General features: G+C 29.7%; 2 protein-coding genes and 1 pseudogene across 2 annotated transcripts; 1 reads left to right on the plus strand and 2 right to left on the minus strand.

Moving 5' to 3' along the window:
- Positions 1-3,130: 3,130 nt before the first annotated feature.
- LOC124922320 lies at positions 3,131-4,255 on the minus strand. Its single transcript, XM_047463052.1, has 2 exons — positions 3,679-4,255; positions 3,131-3,591 (listed from the first exon to the last, which is right to left on the minus strand). Exons 1-2 carry the CDS (start codon positions 4,171-4,173, stop codon positions 3,373-3,375), a joined length of 714 nt encoding a protein of 237 aa, XP_047319008.1. The 5' UTR covers positions 4,174-4,255; the 3' UTR covers positions 3,131-3,372.
- A 337-nt stretch (positions 4,256-4,592) lies between these two features.
- LOC124922319 lies at positions 4,593-6,639 on the plus strand. Its single transcript, XM_047463051.1, has 4 exons — positions 4,593-5,323; positions 5,446-5,686; positions 5,781-5,898; positions 6,080-6,639. Exons 1-4 carry the CDS (start codon positions 4,755-4,757, stop codon positions 6,175-6,177), a joined length of 1,026 nt encoding a protein of 341 aa, XP_047319007.1. The 5' UTR covers positions 4,593-4,754; the 3' UTR covers positions 6,178-6,639.
- Positions 6,640-13,803: 7,164 nt separating this feature from the next.
- Positions 13,804-16,611, minus strand: LOC124925286 (annotated as a pseudogene).
- Positions 16,612-19,253: the final 2,642 nt, after the last annotated feature.

Below are 19,253 nucleotides of genomic sequence, written 5' to 3' on the forward strand. Positions count from 1 at the left end.
TATATATATATATATATATATAATGTTTCAACACCTTAAAAAAGGGCGAGAATCACAAGAGAGGAGAGACAGATCTTATCTGGGCTATAATCAACACTGATTTCAATGCCTACGACTTGTTATGATATTCTACACTTTTCTGCTTGTTGAGTTTTTGTTGTTGTCTTATTTCTTATGTAGTTTCATTATGCTGAACTTGTGACAACTCATATCATGACTTGGTTTGTAATGGTTTATCTGTGTTGGCCCACATAACATGCGATATTCACAGGACTGTAACTTAATGAAAAAGAGTCTCACTAAAAAAAACACTTTCTCCCAAATCCAAGTTAGTAACTTCTATGTCTACCTTGGATTTGCAATAGTCTTAGGTTTTAACATTAGTTACACATTCGTTTCATGTGTTTGTATCTGGTTTCTCGTTCTCTAGCTTCATCTCCCATTCTCCAGACTTCTTCTTCGACTCTGGTCTGTATAGGAAATATTAATTTTGGAATATGTAAATAGGTCTATTAAAGCATTCCACCAATTGTTACTCTGGTCATTCACAGAGGCAACAAAAGGAACTCTAATATCTTGTTAAAAATTAAAGAAGTTATATTATTGAGAATGTTATTCACTTACATAATATAGATCATCTAGTTATATTTATAGATGCAATGAAGTTTTTTCATTTCCAAATTTGAATTTGGATTTTGTTGTAAAATTTGTGATGCCCGTGATTTACTTGGCTGTAATCATTTATAATGTCCTTGTGATATTTTCCTTTTTTGTAGCTTTAATTAAGATTTCCACTAAAAATAATTTTTCTTTTGGTACAACATCACTAACATAAGGTATAATAATGAAATCTAATTATTCTCAATTATATGTTGATCAGGTTGTCTTCGTGGAGGTGTTTTCACCATACATAAACTGTTTTTAATTAATTTTCTATCAGATGGCCCACATCACTTACCTCCACATTTTAATGGAAAAATCAAACCCACATCTCCCAAAGGAAAAGAGTTTCAGATTCACGTAATGTTGTTTCCTTGGTAAATTTATATGCAAGTGCTCTTTGTCATTAAATCCTAATTCTGTAGAGAAGGTGGGTAACAACTAACATGAGCATCTCAATAAATCTTGCTTACGCGTCTTCATTTGTTCACCACTTGCAATATATTGGAGTTTGTTATTGCAGCTTATTTGTGAATAATCACTGTCAGCTCAGCATTGTTCTTGTAATCAAGCCTTTGGCCTATGGGATTTAACACTCTTCTGCACATGCACAATTTTTATCCTGATAGTCCGTTCCTATATAATAGTAGTATTTGAGCAACAATGCCAAATTCCGACAAATGTTTGGTCGGGCTCCAATAAAGCAAGAAAAAGATGATAAAATAATAGATCATTCTTCTTTCATGGCCTGTCTCCCGGAATAGAAGGATGGGGAGTTCATATTAGTCCACATTTTGTGGGCAATTTCAAGCCAAACATCTCGTTTGTTTGTTTGTTTGTTTTGTAATTTTTTATTTTATTTTTGCTTTAAGGCTCGAGTCAGATTCTGTGATAATTTAGCCCGATTTATATTGTTTTATTTACCTTATATTTCCTCAATTGGATTGTTCATGTCAATTTTCTGATCCAATTGCTCTCTGTTTGTTTTTCAGACATATATGAGACTTGGTATGCTGCTGTATGTATCTGATTTCCGCTCAGAAGCACAAGAAAACAGGTAAAACTGATAGTTTGAAAACTATTTTATCTAAGTTGATCTATAACGATTAAGATGGCAATGAAGTTGACAATTCATGATCATAACTTCTGTACCTTTTTATACTATTCAATTATTGATAACCTGCTGCAATTTCTACATCCACACAATTCTGAGGTGAATATTAGCTGATGTTGAGCGCACATGTTTGTTCAAAGGTGTTCAAAATCAGTGCCAGTTCTCTAGAATTAACTTTTGTTGTCCCTTACTAGCTGAATGCTTTGTTAGGTTCACTTTGGTAAACTGCAGTTTGATTTAATTCAGGATCCTTGTCTAGCTTTACGTCAATTGAAAGGTAGGTTTTCACAATAATAGAAATAGAATCCATTCACAACCATGTTATTGGTTTCTAATGTACTTTGATTTTCCCCTAACAAAAAAGAAGAAAATGTATCTACCCTAATAAGTGTATCAGTCAATATGAAAAGGTTTTGAGTCTTTTGACCGGTCTGGGTGTGATTTAATAAATGGACAAAAAATGAGAGGATAAAGAGAAGTTAGTAGTCTGCACATCATCACTTGTGCTGTCTGTTGAGTTGAGTAGGGAAGTTACTCGATGTTGAGCTTATGGATGGACTCTTCTACTTGTCTATAGTCTATCTCTTTGTTGGTTCATCTTGCCCATTCGCATGTTGATATTTTTACCCAAGACTATCGATTCTCTCCCTCGTGATCTAAAGGCTTTTTGCATGATTACATCTGCCATGTCGAAGTGTCAAGTTTTGCTTGGCATTTTTCTCATCTGCTCCAGTGATTTTTGAATTATTGGTTGAGAAAGCTAATGTGTAGGTAAATTCCAATTGGAATGACTGGCTAGCTGTCTGGCTACATTCTATATGGACTGAATCAATGTTTCTTCTTTTCATTAACTTGATGGGACATTTGTTGTGTTGTGCTTGATTTCGTACCTCATTTTCCTAATTTGTTTATTTCTTCTTGTTTTCCTCTATAGATAGTTCCCATAATTTCCACCTCTTATTTCTTCATTTTCTTTGCATAGCCTATAAGATAAGTGGTCTTTTAGCACAATATTTCACATCATTATCTCTAATTTCAATTAAGATACTTTCCTTGAAAATCAAAGATATAGCGTGGATAAAAAAGATATTGCATGAACAAAGTGCAACGTGGGTTGTTTGTCACTTTTAGGGTTTAACTTTGAAATTGTAAAATCCCATGTCAAAACTCACAAATAGCATAGATCAAGTTAATGGGCTATCCAATTCCATCCTCTTAGGTCCAAAAGATGGGACTATTATCTGCATGGACCTTGGATTTTGTTGTCTGATGATGTACAATTACATAACCTATAATCTTATGCAGTCATTACATGGACTAATATACAAATTATGACCATTCATTTTCTTGTTACAATCAGGAGTATGAGTCATCGAAAATCTTTCCAATATGAGTAAACTTATGTGTAAGCCCAGTTCTCACTATAAAACTTTAAAATACATCTTTTATCCTATTTACTTTCTAAGTAATCAAAAGGAGGACGAATCCAAGCCATCTCTCCAGCAACTAGCTAGTATCAGATTATTGAGGATGGATGGATTGATTAGTGGATAATTGAAAAAAGAAAAGAAAAGAAAAAAAAAGATCTTTGCTTGGTTTCAGTCAGCTTTCTTGTCGGAATCTAGTGACAGTGATGATGATGCTTGCCGCTCCTCAGCCTTCTTCAAAACAAGCTCATCATCATCATCTCTTTCCTTGAAATAGCTCTCGAATGCCCTTGGAAGAAATAGAGGGATCAAAAAACATAGCAGATTCACAGAAAAATACACCATGTTCGCCACCGCTAGACTCCTCCCAAACCAAAACCACGACACATCCTGCACCCACATCCTAATATTAATTTGTTATTATCAATTACTTACTAACTATGATCATTGTTTGTTATTATTGCTAATTACTCATACCCTTTGTTGAGCATTAGCAGGCAATGTCTTACTAATCCAAACATCATGCAACCAGTCAAGAATCACAAATATTCTCCTCACCGTATACAGCAACGGCACCATGGCTCTAACCGGCTGTGAGAACAATGACAAACCACTTACTATGTTCTCCGTCAGTATTTGGAATGCCAGCAAGAACAGATGAGGTGTGGCTGATCGAACGGCGTAGTCATCTCCCCTGGCGAATCCTCCCAAAACGTAAGCAAGTGGAAGGAACAACCCCACAGTCGTCCCCACAACAACGTATAGCTTGAACAGTGTGCTTCCATCGAAAATCTCCTGCCTTGAAGCTGCTGCAGATGAATTCCTCGACGGGAAAGCGTATCGAGATAATATGAGGAGGTAAAAGGATGCCATGGCCGGGAAGATCATGTCCAGAATGGGTACTAGACCAGTTATGGAGAACACCATTATGAAGGCTACTAGTTGAAGCTCAATAACCCGGACTGACCCCATGGCGGTTACTGCTTCTTGTTGGTCGGTCGGCCGGCCGGCTGTCTGGTTCGTTTTTTTCCGGTGGATCAAATTGGACCGGCGCCGGCGATTGAAAATGCAGATGGGTCCGATCTTTATCTTCAAAATCAATCATATACGAATGCTTTCTCTCACCTACCAAGGATATTCCACGTGTCCTAGACACGTGGAACGTGTGTGACACGTGGCACTACAATCCACACCTGGATTTTTGGGAAAGGTTTGAGTTTATCTTCACTCTTCAGGTACCTAATATTACGAAAATATAGTTAATGGTCAAAAGACGTAAATTATGACAGTTGAAGGGCGAAAATGAAGTTTATTCTTTTAAACGAGGAATATTCTTTTTTTTAATTTTTTCGTATGGACCTAAGCTCCTTGAACGGTCAAAACCCAAGATGTCCCCACGTGTGATCTGCCACCATCTATCCGTTAACCCTAATCTCTCTCTCTCTTTCTTTCTCTCTCTCTCTCTCTCTCTCTCTGGAACTCTCCGTAGGACAAGGGGAGGAGAAGAAACTCAACAAATTTTTCCCAAGAAAGATCAAATATCTATACAAGAAATGGGAAAGCTTATATGTGATTCAACTGCTTCTTCTCCGACAATTTCTTGGAGGGATCCAACCTCAGCTCCATCTATCGATACAATCGAATCCGATGTTTCATTGATAGATCACGCAATAACAGTTTCATGGGAGGATGTTTCCGGCCTCGAAGAACAACAAAGACGCCATTTGAAGAGACTTTACACCAAAGGTGTCCTCTGGAAGCATCCAGGTGGAGATTCTTCTTCGTCTCAGATCAGATCGGCAATTTTTAGGCTAACGCACGGAGGAGATGTAGAGGCGGACGGTAACTGTCTCTTCACGGCGTCTCAGAAATCGATGAGATCTTTGGAAAACGGAAGAGAACTCCGGCGTAGGACCGTGAGGAGGTTCTTGGAAGATCTTAAATCTGTTAGCGGGGATGAGAGAAAGGCGATAGATGCGGCTATAAAGCATCTGTATTCACCGGATCTGAAGTTTGGTTGGGGGATTCACGTTGTTCAGGAGGTTAAGTTGTTGGCCAAGAAGGAAGATCGTGAATCCTTGGATGCAGCCATTGACGAACTTGTTCAGCTGGGATTGCAGAGGTAAAGAAGTTCTTGATTGTTTTATAATATTCATTTATGTTGCATCTTGAGACATTTGCTGGATTTATCTGTTATTGAGAAATTCGAACAAATCATGATATTGTTTGTTTGATTATATGAAGAGAAATGGCTGCTGAGTCTATTTACAAAGAGAGATGTGATGCTGTTGATGATGGTCCTAGTTGGGCAAAGTACATGTCCATCTCAGGTTGTCCAGACGACGAATTCGACATCATCACTCTGCAATATACAGAGGAGGGTTTATTAACTGTAGACGAGAACCGAGCTGGTCATGCTGCTGCATTTGGGGATGATATAGCTATTGAGTGCCTTGCAACTGAATTCAAAAGAGAGATTTATGTGGTAATAAGAATGAATATCTTCTTCTTCTTCTTTTATGTCTATTAAAACAATAGATGGATAGAACGATGAGTGACAATTGTGTATGTACATACAGGTGCAAGCCCATGGATCAGATGCAATGGTTGATGAAGAAAATTGTGTCTTCTTTCTCCCACATCGTCCAAGGAGTGAAATTTCACAACACCCTTTTTTCCTCTTCATGAAAGGAACTGGTAAGTATTATAGCCCCTTTTTTTTGTTTTTCTGAAAATTGAACTAGGAGGGACTTACAGGTACAATGAACAAACCTTTTAAGTATTTGCAAGATCTGTCATGATTGTATGAAAAACTTTCCTTGATGAAATATTAATCCATGAAAATTACAAATGATATATTTTCAAATAAACTCTACAGGTTGGTGTGGTGCTGGAGCGGATCATTATGAACCTCTGGTAGCTCATCCTTCTTCCTCTCTAATCTGCCAAGAGAAAGCAGCAGCTCTTGTGCTATAAAAAGTGAGAGAATGAATATGAATGGAGTTTGTTATGATGATGTGGAGTATTAAATTTTTTCTTTCTATTTTACTTGAGCCTCCAAAGTTTGGGGAAGCCGATTATGCTTGGTTCTTGAGAGACCCGATAGAAGGATGGCTAGAGAATTAATGTCTTTTTTCTTTTCTTTTCCATAATACTTACTATTCGTTGCGACAGAGATGAGGATGGATGTTGTATTTGGGGTATTTGCCCTAAAAAGTTTTCGCGTCTAACTTCCGAATTTTGCAAATCATCCGGGATTAGTGCAGTTGTGTCATGTTAGGTGTGGTAGTAGTAGGGGATCGAGTTTGTTGTTATAGCAGTAGTAGTTATAGGTGTTGAGGGATATTGTTGAGGCTGCTTCATTATTTTTCTCTTTTTTTTATTTTCTGGGATATGTTCTTTGATTTAGTATGAATATGAATTAGGTTTGTTTTTCAACTTTCTTTGTTTCTGTGGGGATTAATATTACTACCAGATGATCTTTTTTCAGGTTGTTCCTAGTCTATATATTACCTTAATAAAGAAAGAGTATATATAATTTAAGTATAAAATTAATCTAAAATGAAGATAATATTAAAAGAAGTTAGAGTTTTATAATTGAGTATAAATTTTTATTTATTTGAATAAGTAATGTATGTTTATTAAAAGATTTAAATATAAATTATTTATTTTTTATAAAATTGTAAATTTAATCAAATTTTAAGAGTTTATTTAAATCAAAATAATTTTACAAATTAAATTAATAAGATTTAAGGAATTAATACTCTCTTTACAATCATCCACATCATTGTAATTTTAAATTTTTTAATTTATTTATTTTTAATATATATTTTCTCTTATAATATATATATTTTTCTCTCATCATTTCATTTTTTTAATAAACTATTTATTTCACATAAAATGTAAAGTTAATAAATTTATAAATACAATTTTAATTATAATATATTAAAATAATAAAAATTTATTATATATTTTACAAATATAAGTACATATATTTAAAAGAGGAGTGATAAAGAGAGAGAATTTGGGGAGTGATAAAGAGAGAGAATTTGGTGAGGGAATGACTTCGCATAATGTGAGAGGAAAGAGAGAAAAAAGAAAAATTATTTAATTTTTTCAGAAATGCCAAGTCATTCCCTCACCAAATTCTTTTACCTAATCATTTCTCTATTTAAAATATATAATAATATAAAAAATTATATTCAATCTTAATAAAAAATAATTTTAATTATATGAACTTTTAATATATATATATATATATATATATATATATATATATATATATATAATATCTCTTAATTTAAAATAGTGGAGGTGTAGAACATGCACTCTCTACAATTATCCATATCATTATATAATTTCTCTTTTCCTAATTTATTTATCATAATTATTTTTTTCTCTCCTTATATATGTATATATATTTATATTAATTTTTCTTTTTTAATTAACATTTTTTCTCATACAAATGTAAGAATTAATATTTTTATAAATACAATTTTTCATTATATTGTATTAAAATAATAAATATTTATTATATATTTAAAAAATATAAATACATATATTTAAATAATTAATAATATAAAAAGTTATATTCAACTGTAACTATAATGGTACAAAAATTAATAAATTTTAAATTTTTTTTTTTTTTTAATTATATTAACTATTAATCTATTGAATAAATAAGGATTAAATTTTATATTTAAAAATGTGTTATTTTATTTTTACCAAAAAATATTTAACTAAACTATTTATAATAGTTCAAATATTAAGAGCAGGGTTAAAATATTAATTAATAATTTTTATTAAAAATATCTTAAATTGAAATATATTATGATTATGAATATTTTGTTAACATTCTAAATAAAAAAAAAAATATGTGAAAAATTATTTTTAATTTATGTCATATTTATCTTTATATTTTATACAGTGCCGTTTTTATAGTTCTGCATATTTATTTTGTGCTTATGAAAGTCTAGTTAATGTATTTAAATGTTATAACATATAGGGGAGAATAAGAATGAATTCATCTCAATCCCAATATAATATAATAAAATAAAATAAAGATCTTACTTTTGATGATCTCTCTAAAATAGCTAGGTTTTGAGATGAAAAATTAAAGAAAACAAGAAGATAAAATAAAAAATAAAATAAAAAATGATGAGGTAGATGAATCATCTCTGTTTTATTGATTAATGAATAAAGTCAATAATAATCCATATTCTTTATTTATCTATCCATCTAAGTATTTTAACAATACTTATATATTAAGTTTAGATTAAAGTTATGTCTAAATTTTTTTTAATACATCTATTAATATAATTTATAAAATACAACTCTCTATATATATGGGCATTCCATATTTACATACTCAATCGACATGGACATTCCCATGTTTACATACATTATACACTTATTTTAACATTCCTTTCTCAAGGTGAACATCTTTGAAGTTCAACTTGGACAACAAGTTCTGAAATTGTTTTATCTCCAAAGCTTTTGTAAAAAAATCTGCAATTTGTAAGTGAGTATAAATGTGCTTAGGGACAATGAAACCTTCTTTGAACTTGCCCTTAACAATATGACAATCTATTTCTAGATGTTTTGTCCTCTCGTGAAAGACTGTATTTTTGGTTATATGTATTGTTGCTTGATTATCACACTATATAGTAATAGGCAACTGCACAAATTCTTTTAAATCAGGTAGAATATATGAAATCCAAAAAGTTCACATACCGAGGATGCAAGACTGCAATATTTTGCTTCAGCACTTGATTTCGAAACAGTTGTTTGTTTCTTTGTTTTCGAAGATATAATTGAATCTCCCAATTTAATACAGAAACCTGTTAAAGACCTACGACTGTTTGAGCAATTTGCCCAATCTGCATCTATATAACACTAGATGATTTTGTTAGTTTTGTAGAGATAAAAAAGACCAAGTGATAAATTACCTTTAAGGTACCGCAGAACTCTTAGAGCTGATTGTCAATGAAGTACATTTGGTTGATGCAGGTACTGACTAAACTGTTGAACAGAAAAAAGCAATATCTAATCTTGTGAAATTTAGATAAATAAGCCTACCAATAAGTCTTATGTATTTTTCAGGATCTTTTAAAAGATCATAACCAGTTTTTTCTAATTTCAGTCCTTTAGACATAGGAGTTTTTTCTGGCTTGGAACTAAGTAAACCTGTCTTAGTTAATATATCAATAATGTATTTATGTTGATTAACACAAATACCTGTTTTATTTCTACTAATTTCCAGGCCAAGAAAATATTTTGCTTCATCTAAGTCCTTAATAGAAAAACAGTCATCCAAAATTTTTTTAATTCTAGAAATTTCAACCAGATCATTTTCTAAAATGAGCATATCATCAACATATTCAACTAAAACAATGATTTTATCTTCTTTATGATAAACAAAAAGACAATTATCATGTGAAGACTATTTAAAACCAAAAGAAATTAGTTTGTTTGTAAATTTAGTATTCCATTATCTAAATAATTGTTTAAGACCATTCAAACTTTTTAAAAGTTTACACACTTTTCCATTTTCAGACTTAGAGTAACCTTCAGGTATTGTTATATAAATATTTTCATCAATTGTACCATGAATAAATGAATTATTGACATCTACTTGATGTAGATGTCAATTATTTGCAGCAGTAAGAGTTAAAATAAGTCTGATAGTAACAGTTTTAGCTACAGGAGAAAAACTATTTATATAATCTATTCCTTCCCTTTAATTATATCCCTTTGCAACAAGTCTTGCTTTTAATTTTTCAATTGTACTATCAAAATTAATTTTAGTTTTGAATATCCATCTACAACTTATGATTTTTTCTCCTTTTAGAAGATCAACCATTTTCCAGGTTTGATTATCTTCTAAGGTTTTTAATTCTTGTTCCATGACATTTTTCCAACCATCATTCATACAAGCTTCTTTGTATGAATGAGGTTCATTTATTTTTGTAATTTTTATTAAGAATGACTACTTATTTGAATCATTTAAGTGATTTTGGAAAGGAAAGATTTTTGGAACATAATGACTTTTATTAATGTTCATAATATAGTCCTTTGTCCATGCTGGTTTTCTTTTAATTCTATCTTTTTTTCTTAATGGTTTTTGAAAATTATCTAAAGTAATATCATCAAAATTTAATGATTCTTCTTCAGTTTGATCTAAGTTAAAATTGTCTTGTTGTTGTTCATTTTGTGTCAAGTTATCTTGTGAAAAAATTTCAGTTAAAATTTTAGTTTTTGTACTATTTTGATTAGGACAACATTCTTCAAAATCATCACAAAAGTTATTTTTAACTTCAACAGAAACATTACGTTGAATATCTTTCAATTGATATTTCTTTCTATCAAATGGTCATAAAATTTTACACCTCTAGATGTAAATTTTTTATTATTTTCAAGGTCATACAATTTATATGTCTTTTGACCAATTTGATATCCTAAGAAAATTGATTTTATTCCCTTAATATCAATCTTGGTTTTGTTTGATTTGTTATTTGAGCTATAACAAAGACATTCAAATGTCTTTAAGTCTTCTAAAACTGGTTTTATGTTTTTTTAAAATTTAAATGGATATTTCCAACCTAAATTTTGAGATGGCACTCTATTAATAAGATGCGTGGCCATAAGAATGGAAAATGTCCAAAATTTTATTGGTAAAAAGGATTGAAACATTAAAGACCTTGCAACTTGTAGCAAGTGTCTATGTATTCTTTCTACAACCCCATTTTGTTGTGGGGTGTAGACACAAGTCGTTTGATGCAAAATTCCTTTTGATTTGAAAAAAAATTTACACTTTGAATTAACAAATTCTGTACCATTATCTGTTCGGATTATTTTGATATTTGCATCATATTGAGTTTTAACCATTTCATAAAACTCAATAATCATATAAAAAATAAGTTCTTTAATTTCAATTAGAAATATCCAAGTGCATTTACTAAAATCATCAACTATAGTAAGCATAAACGGACAATTAATGAAAGATTATTCTCTATAAGGACCCCAAATATCAACATGAATCAATTCAAAATATTTTGAGCTATTGATTTTACTAATTGAAAAAGGCAGTCTATGCATTTTAGATTTGTTACACACTTCACAGTGTTTTGTTTTTGAAATGTAATTAGGATAAATTTGTTTCAATACACAATTAGAAGGATGTCGAAATTTAAAATATAAGAAATCATAATCAACAACATTTGTACAAATTGAACTGCCCGTCTTATTCAAAACAACATTGTTCTTACTACAAAAAGATGAATTTCTAGTATCCAAAACATATAGTGAATTCGAAATATAACCAATAGCTAAGATATCACCAGAACCATGGTCCTGCATTTTGCAATATGAAGAATAAAAAAATATTTTATTTTGTTTGGTTTTAACAAATTTAAAACAGAAATCAAATTATACTCAAATTCAGGAATTAGGAAAATATTTTCAAGAATATTTTTGTTTGTCAATTTTACTCTACCCATGAAATTAACATATACTTTTGTTTTGTTTGGAAGGTATATACAGGCTGGTTCAACCAATGCTTTAACCTCAAACATATTTTGTTTTTCAAAACACACATAATTACTAGCACCAGTATCAATAATCCATAATTGTTCTTTGAATTTTAAATCATTGTATTTGTTTGATTTTGAACAATTATGGATTTCACAAAAAATATTAGAACAAAACTGACCTACGACATTTTTGCTAGTTGATGTTTCAGAAGAAAAAGAGTTATTTTGCTTCATTTGTTTCAGTAGAGCACTCAGCATAGAGATAGCTTCTTGAGTATTTTCCCCCTGAAAGTTATACTATCATCATCGAAATAGTTGAGGAGAGTGGACGCCATGTTAATGTGGTTTTTCATCTTCTTTCCATCTTTCTTCCCTTTCCACAAGTTAGGGTACCCAATAATTTTGAAAAATACCTCTTGTAGATTTCCATTTCCTCGACAAAATTTGCAGTAGAGGTTTCCTTTTGAGCTTCCCCTTTAGTGTTTTTTTCTTTACCGATCTTTCCTCCTCCTGAATTGAATGCCATTGCAGAATGTTCTATAATCTCCTCTCCAACATGATTGATTTCCCTTTGCTTTTGGACCGATAGAATAGATGCATATGCTCTATCAAGATCTGGCTCTAATTCAGACATAAGAATCTGACTCTTATAAAGTCATAAAAATCATTTAAACCCGTTAAGAATTCATCGAACTTAACATAATCGATTCATTTTGGAATAATAAGGTTCAATTATTCTTGGTCCCTGTTTCATCGAACTAATCTCTTTCTGAATTTGGAAGGATGATTGCTCGTTCTTGACTTGATAACGTTTCTTGATTCCTTCTCATAGATCCATTGTAGTCTTAGTGTGTATAAAATTTTATTTCTCTTCAACAATCAATGAATTCAAAATCCAAGATCTAACGAGTGAATCCGCTTTAACCCAACGAATTTGAGCATCAATATTTTCTGGGTAAGGAATTGATCCCTTTATAAACCCTTGTTTGGACATAGCAGTGAGTGCGATATGCACACTTCGACTCCAACTGATATAGTTATTTCCATTGAATATAGTAGTAACAATGGACATACCAGGATTGTCGTGTGCATATACATATAGAGGATTGTCCTCTAGTTGTGTCATTCTTTCTCTGTCTTCAATCTGATACCCTTTGAATTCCTTTTTTGTCTCTAGTAGATTATTCACCTGGTTCTTGAACCTTGCTCTGATACCATATTAAGAAAACAGAATAGCTAGGTTTTGAAATGAAAAGCTAGAAAAACAAGAAGATAGAATTATCAGAAAAAAGTGATGACGCAGAGGAGGTCATCTCCCGTTTTATTGATTAACGAATAAAGTCAATAATAGTCCATATATTTTTTTATCTATCTATCTATCAATTTAAATATCTTAACAATACTTATATATTAAGTTTAGACTAAAGTTATGTCTAAACTTATTTTAATACATCTATTAATATAATTTATAAAATACAACTCCATATATGGGCATTCCCATATTTACATACTCAATCAACATGGAAATTCCCATGTTTACCTACATTATACACTTCTCTTAACAACTTTATATACTCTGTATTGCACCCTCACCTAGAATATGTACATTCCCAAATTGGACCCCATGCATGGCCATATATACTCAATATATATATATAGTCATGTTTCAAATTAAATTAATAAGAATATTCTTTGTGAGACCAAATTAAAAGGTGAATAAAATTGTTTTGAAGGCTTGTTCGAATTTTTTGAAAGTAATTTGATGAAATGTAGAAGAGACTTAGAAGAATCTCGGCTAAAAGAAAGGAATGAAAAATCTAAGGAAAAAAGAGGAAATAAAATATACACACTAATTTCTTAGAGAGTTAACCGGACAACAAAGTTATAAGAAAAGTAAGGTCACAAAGACATCGTCGCGTCGCGGAAAGGAACTCCAAAGAACAAATCTTCTGTTGAACCCGAAAAGTATTATTTATTCTGTTATTATACTTTACACGATTAAGAAGTTTGTTCCATATTGTTTCATGGGTTTAGAGATGCAATGTCATACCTTCTTCTTCTTCTCCCTTCTTCAATTGCTCCAGCGGTTTCCACATTTAGGGTTGCAGCAGACGTAGACCAATGCCATACCATCTTCTTCCCTAGCATTCGACTACACCCAAAATATGTTTGATTATTCATTTCCACATGATTTGCATACAAAGTGAAGCCAAAAACAACTACAATAAACACCATCATGACCATCAGGCATGAAGTTGGCTAAGATATCCTTTTTCTCACTGGCTAATAAATAGTAACTTAGAAATACTACTAAGTTAAAAAAAGCTCGTCTGATAGACATACCACCTGTGTATTACCTAGCGATCATATAAACAAAATGTGATTCAACACAGGTATTACTTCATAATATATAGATAGGAACTAAGGCTACCTATTATATGTACCCATTTGGAAACACCTTTAATTTTTTTTTTCAAAGTATTTCATTCATTCGGATATAGATCTAAATTGAGATAACGGGTTTTGAAACAAAACTTAGTTAGACATAAATTTAATGAAGTTTTCTCATCCAAACCCAGATCCAAAAAGTGTTTCCAAATGAGCCAATTAATATCTAAAGCAATTAAGAAAGCATTAATAGTAAATAGGAGAGAGCTATGTCAAAATTGGATATGGATACAAAAAACAACAAAATTTATACCCGGTAGAAAACAGCTTCTCCATGGCCAACAAAATTTATACCCGGTAGAAAACAGCTTCTCCATGGCCACATGATGTACAACGAACAGATTTTGTTCTTGGATCTGCATCTACATCATGCAAAATTTGATCAGTACGAGGTTCTCCAACTGAATGATGTGCTTCATTTCTGTATACACAATAGTTGTGAGCTATCTCCTGCATTATTATCAGATATGATGATTAGTAGTTAACATTACAACTACAACACTTCCAATTGAACATTTGATTCATTGAAATTGGATATAAACCCATTATTAAATGCATACTGAAAACAGTATACATTCTAGAACATTATAAAAAGAACCTGGTAATCGCAATTGCTGCAGGCCAAAAGAAGGACCCTTCGTTCCTTGTCTTTCCTTGGGGTAGAGTAAGTTGTTGCTGAAATGAATTTCGAACAAGAACAATACCGATTTCATTAAAACGAGTCTTGATTTAATTGTTGTGTGCATGCATATATATTAGAACAAAAAGATGAAAATACAGAGGAAATGAAGAGAGAGCTCACCATTCGTGGCAAAATTTCATGGTAGTGGAATGAAAAACGAAGCTCCTAGAGTTTTTCTTAAGGTTTTCTACATAATCTGGTATTTTCAGAAGAGTTATAACATGTAAACTCATTCCTCCATCTCTTAAATACCTTTTCAAAAGATATTGGTTATGATCTTGAACTGATCAAGAATGGTTAGAATCTTGAAAGAAAGAGGGTAAATTAGAAATTGTATTATTTATTTCAAATAATTAGATAGTTACATTTATAACATAATAAAACTAACTAACCATTATTATAATTAACACTTAATACAAGGGGGTGGGGTTTAGAGAAATCTAGATGGGAGAAACATGGAATTGCTTCATAATTATATTAATTAATGTTTATTATCTATTATTATTATTATTGTTTCTCCTTCCATTGATGTTTTTGTTGTTGTTGTTGCAGGATCCTTATGGGATTCAAAAGCTGAAACAAATGTCACAAAAAACTAACTTTATAAACAGGTATTCTTCAATTGCATTGATTGAGAACAACATGTTCCACATTTAGTGTTGCAACAGACGAAGAACAATGTTTGATAATTCTTTATTCTTCCCCAAAACAAGCACATTTATATCTTCAATCCCTCCAATGGTTGCCACATTTAGTGTTGCAGCAGACGAAGAACAACGCTTGATAATTCTTTATTCTTCCCCAAAACAAGCACACAGTTATATCTTCAATCCCTCCAACGGTTGCCACATTTAGTGTTGCAGCAGACGAAGAACAATGTCATACCTTCTTCTCCCCTAGCAGACGCCTGCATCCAAAATATATGTTTTATAATTCATTCCCATATATATGATTTGCATGCATGGAAATTGAAGCCAAAATAAATAAAACCCTCCATCACGATGACTATCAGCATGAAGATATCTTTTTTCTCACTAATAATAAATATTAACTTAGAAATACAAAAAGTGTTTCCAAATGAGTCAATATATATCTACTAAAGCAATACAGAAACAAAAGAAAATATTATACTTTGGAAGCAGCTGGTGAGAGCTATGTCAAAACTGATTGGATATGGATACGAAAAACAACAAATTAAAGTTCATACCTGGAAGAAAACAGCTTCTCCATGGCCACATGATGTACAACGAACAGATTTTGTTCTCGGTAAAGTTGGATCTGCAGTTACATCATGCAAAATTTGAGTACGTTCTTCAACTGCATGATGTACTTCATTTCTGTATACACAATTGTTGTCAGCTTTCTCCTGCATTATTATCATATATATATATATATATATATGATGATGATCAGTATAAGTTAACATTAATTACTTCCAATTGAGCATTTGATTCATTGATTGAAATGATTGGAATTGGATATAAAACCATTCAAATGCAATACTGCTAGAACATTATAAAAAGAGGAAGATGATGACCTGGTGATCGCAATTGCGGCAGGCAAAAAGAAGGATCCTTCGTTCCTTGTCTTCCTTGGGGTAGAGAATGTTGTTGCTGAAATGAATTTCAAACTTTAATTGTTATGTGCATAATACTAAAACAACAAAGATGAAAATAATAATACAGGAAATGAAGAGAGAGCTCACCACTCTCGGCAAAATTTCATGGTACTCATGGTAACGGATGAAAAACGAAGCTCCGAGAGTTTTTTTAGGGTTTTATACAGAGGAAGATTATCGTGATGAATATTTGAAGAAGACAACCTAATAGAATAGAATGAGTTAGGCCCGGGTACTATACAGCTGATGCTCGGTTAGTTCGAGTTTTAAATCGGGCGTGGGATGTGAGTGAAAATAACTCAATTAATTTTAAAATAATTATATTTGTTGATTAAGTATATATTTATTTTTTTCTTTTATATTTAATAATAATTTTATTTTTTCTCATTATTTTTTTTAATTTAATAAAAAAAATTAATTTTTATTATTTAAAAACACTTAATAATTTTTTTTAAATTTTTTTTATTATAAATATATATTTTTTTAAAATTATTGTACATGCCATTATAAATATATTTTAATTATTTTTCTCAATAATTTATACTCTTTTATTTATTAAAAAAATTAAAATTTATTTTTAATAATAAAAATTACTCAAATTAAAATAAATAATAATTAAGTATATTAATTAAAATTTATATAATTATTATTTTTCTCATCTATTATATATATATTAAGTTAATAAAGAAAAATTATTAATTATTTTATTCAACCGATAACTCAATTAACTATTAAAACTCAAAACTCAATTACAGCTTGTAGTAAATAAAATTAAATCTAATTACTAATTATAGAATCAAATTAATAAAATAATAAAATAAATTTAATAATGATAATAAAATATGTTTACTTAAATAAATAATGAGTCATTCTCTTCATTTTATTGAATTACGATGAAATGACAACTGTTTTTAATCTGTTATTAATATTTTATTAAAAATTGATAATAAAATTGTGAGTTACATCTTAGGGTACCAAAAATATGAAAAAATATAATTATATTTAAAAATAACATGCTTATAATCCGACAATTTTAATCATATATATATATATAGGGAGCTGCTTTTCCCACCCCCTCTCATATTCCCACTCCCCTCCCTCACTCCTTAATCAACTCTAAAATGACTTATTTAACCCTGCCATCTTTATATCAACTCTAAAATGACTTATTTAACCCTGCCATCTTTATATATTTACATTTCTTATTTTATTTATTTTAGGGCGACGGTGAAGCTACTTATTATTAAAAATATTATGTTTGACTAATTATTAATATATAATATTATTAAGACTTATTATTAAAAATATTATGTTTGAATAATTATTAATATATAATATTATTAAATAAAATATTATGATTATATTAATTATTAATTATTATTTAATAGATAATTTTATTTATAAAAATATTAATAATTATTAATATTATGTTTGACTAATTATTAATATATAATATTATTAATTAAAATTAGAAATAATTATTAATATATAATATTATTAATTAAAATTAAAAATATTATGTTTGACTAATTATTAATATATAATATTATTAATTAAAATATTATAATTAGACTAATTATTAATTATTATTTGATAAATAATTTTTGTAAGTATTTTAATATATATATATAATTAATATAATAAAATATTAATTATTTATATTTTATTAAATTATTATATATTTCAATATTTAATATATTTTAAATAATTATAATATAATAATAATAATATTTTGTATTTTTAATTAAATAAATAAAGTTAAAAAAATATTAAAAATTAATTAATTAATTATATTTAATAAAAACACTCAATAATAAAATAAAATAAAATAAATAAAATAAATAAAATAAGAAATGTGTAAATATATAAAGGTGGTAGAGATAAGTAAGTCATTTTGAAATTAATTAATGAATTAAGCGGGGGTGGAAATATGGGAAGAGGTGAAAAAAGCAATTTGCTATATATATATATATATTTGTTTCAATGAAACTGAATTTGGGCATGGTGAGGGAAAGTAATTCGATTTAAACCAATCAAACCAAAACAGTCAAATTGAATTAGTTACAATTTCATTTTTACTAAATTAATTTCAACGATTTGATTGACGACGCAACTGAAACCATTAAGCCATTAAACCAACCAAATATTTAAAAAATAATATTTAAATAAGATGAACAAAATTCGAATATTAAACCGACAATCATGAGTAATTATTAAAAATATTAGTTCATACCACACATTTAAATTAATAATAATAAAAGAATATCATGAATTTAAATACTTGTTACTAGATTATAAAAAAATATTAACTATTATTAATAATAAATAAATTTAATTTCATAATTGTTGACTTATTTTTAATATGATATTTTAAAAAAAAAGTCTTAGGCTAATTAAATTGTGTTTTGAAAATTATGGTTATTCATTAATTATGTTACTCAATCTTATTCATAATATTTGTATTTGTTCGTGTACATAGAAATAAGTATAGGTTGTTATTGATATATATTTATTATATTCAAACTGATCTTTTAACCGTTCAAACATAATCGATCAAAACGACAGTTTAAAATTTAATAAACGATGTCAACAGTTTGGATTTGGATTTCGATCAATAAACCGACCGAACCGAACTACTTACCCCCTTAGTTCAGATTAGAGTCAACATGATATTAGTACGGAACGACACAATATTATATTATCTCACTCGGGACACGACACAAATACGAGACGACACGATCACGACACAATTACAAACTAACACGATCACAAC

The sequence above is a fragment of the Impatiens glandulifera genome, chromosome 1, assembly GCF_907164915.1.
Source record: "Impatiens glandulifera chromosome 1, dImpGla2.1, whole genome shotgun sequence".
Taxonomy (NCBI): Eukaryota; Viridiplantae; Streptophyta; class Magnoliopsida; order Ericales; family Balsaminaceae; genus Impatiens; species Impatiens glandulifera.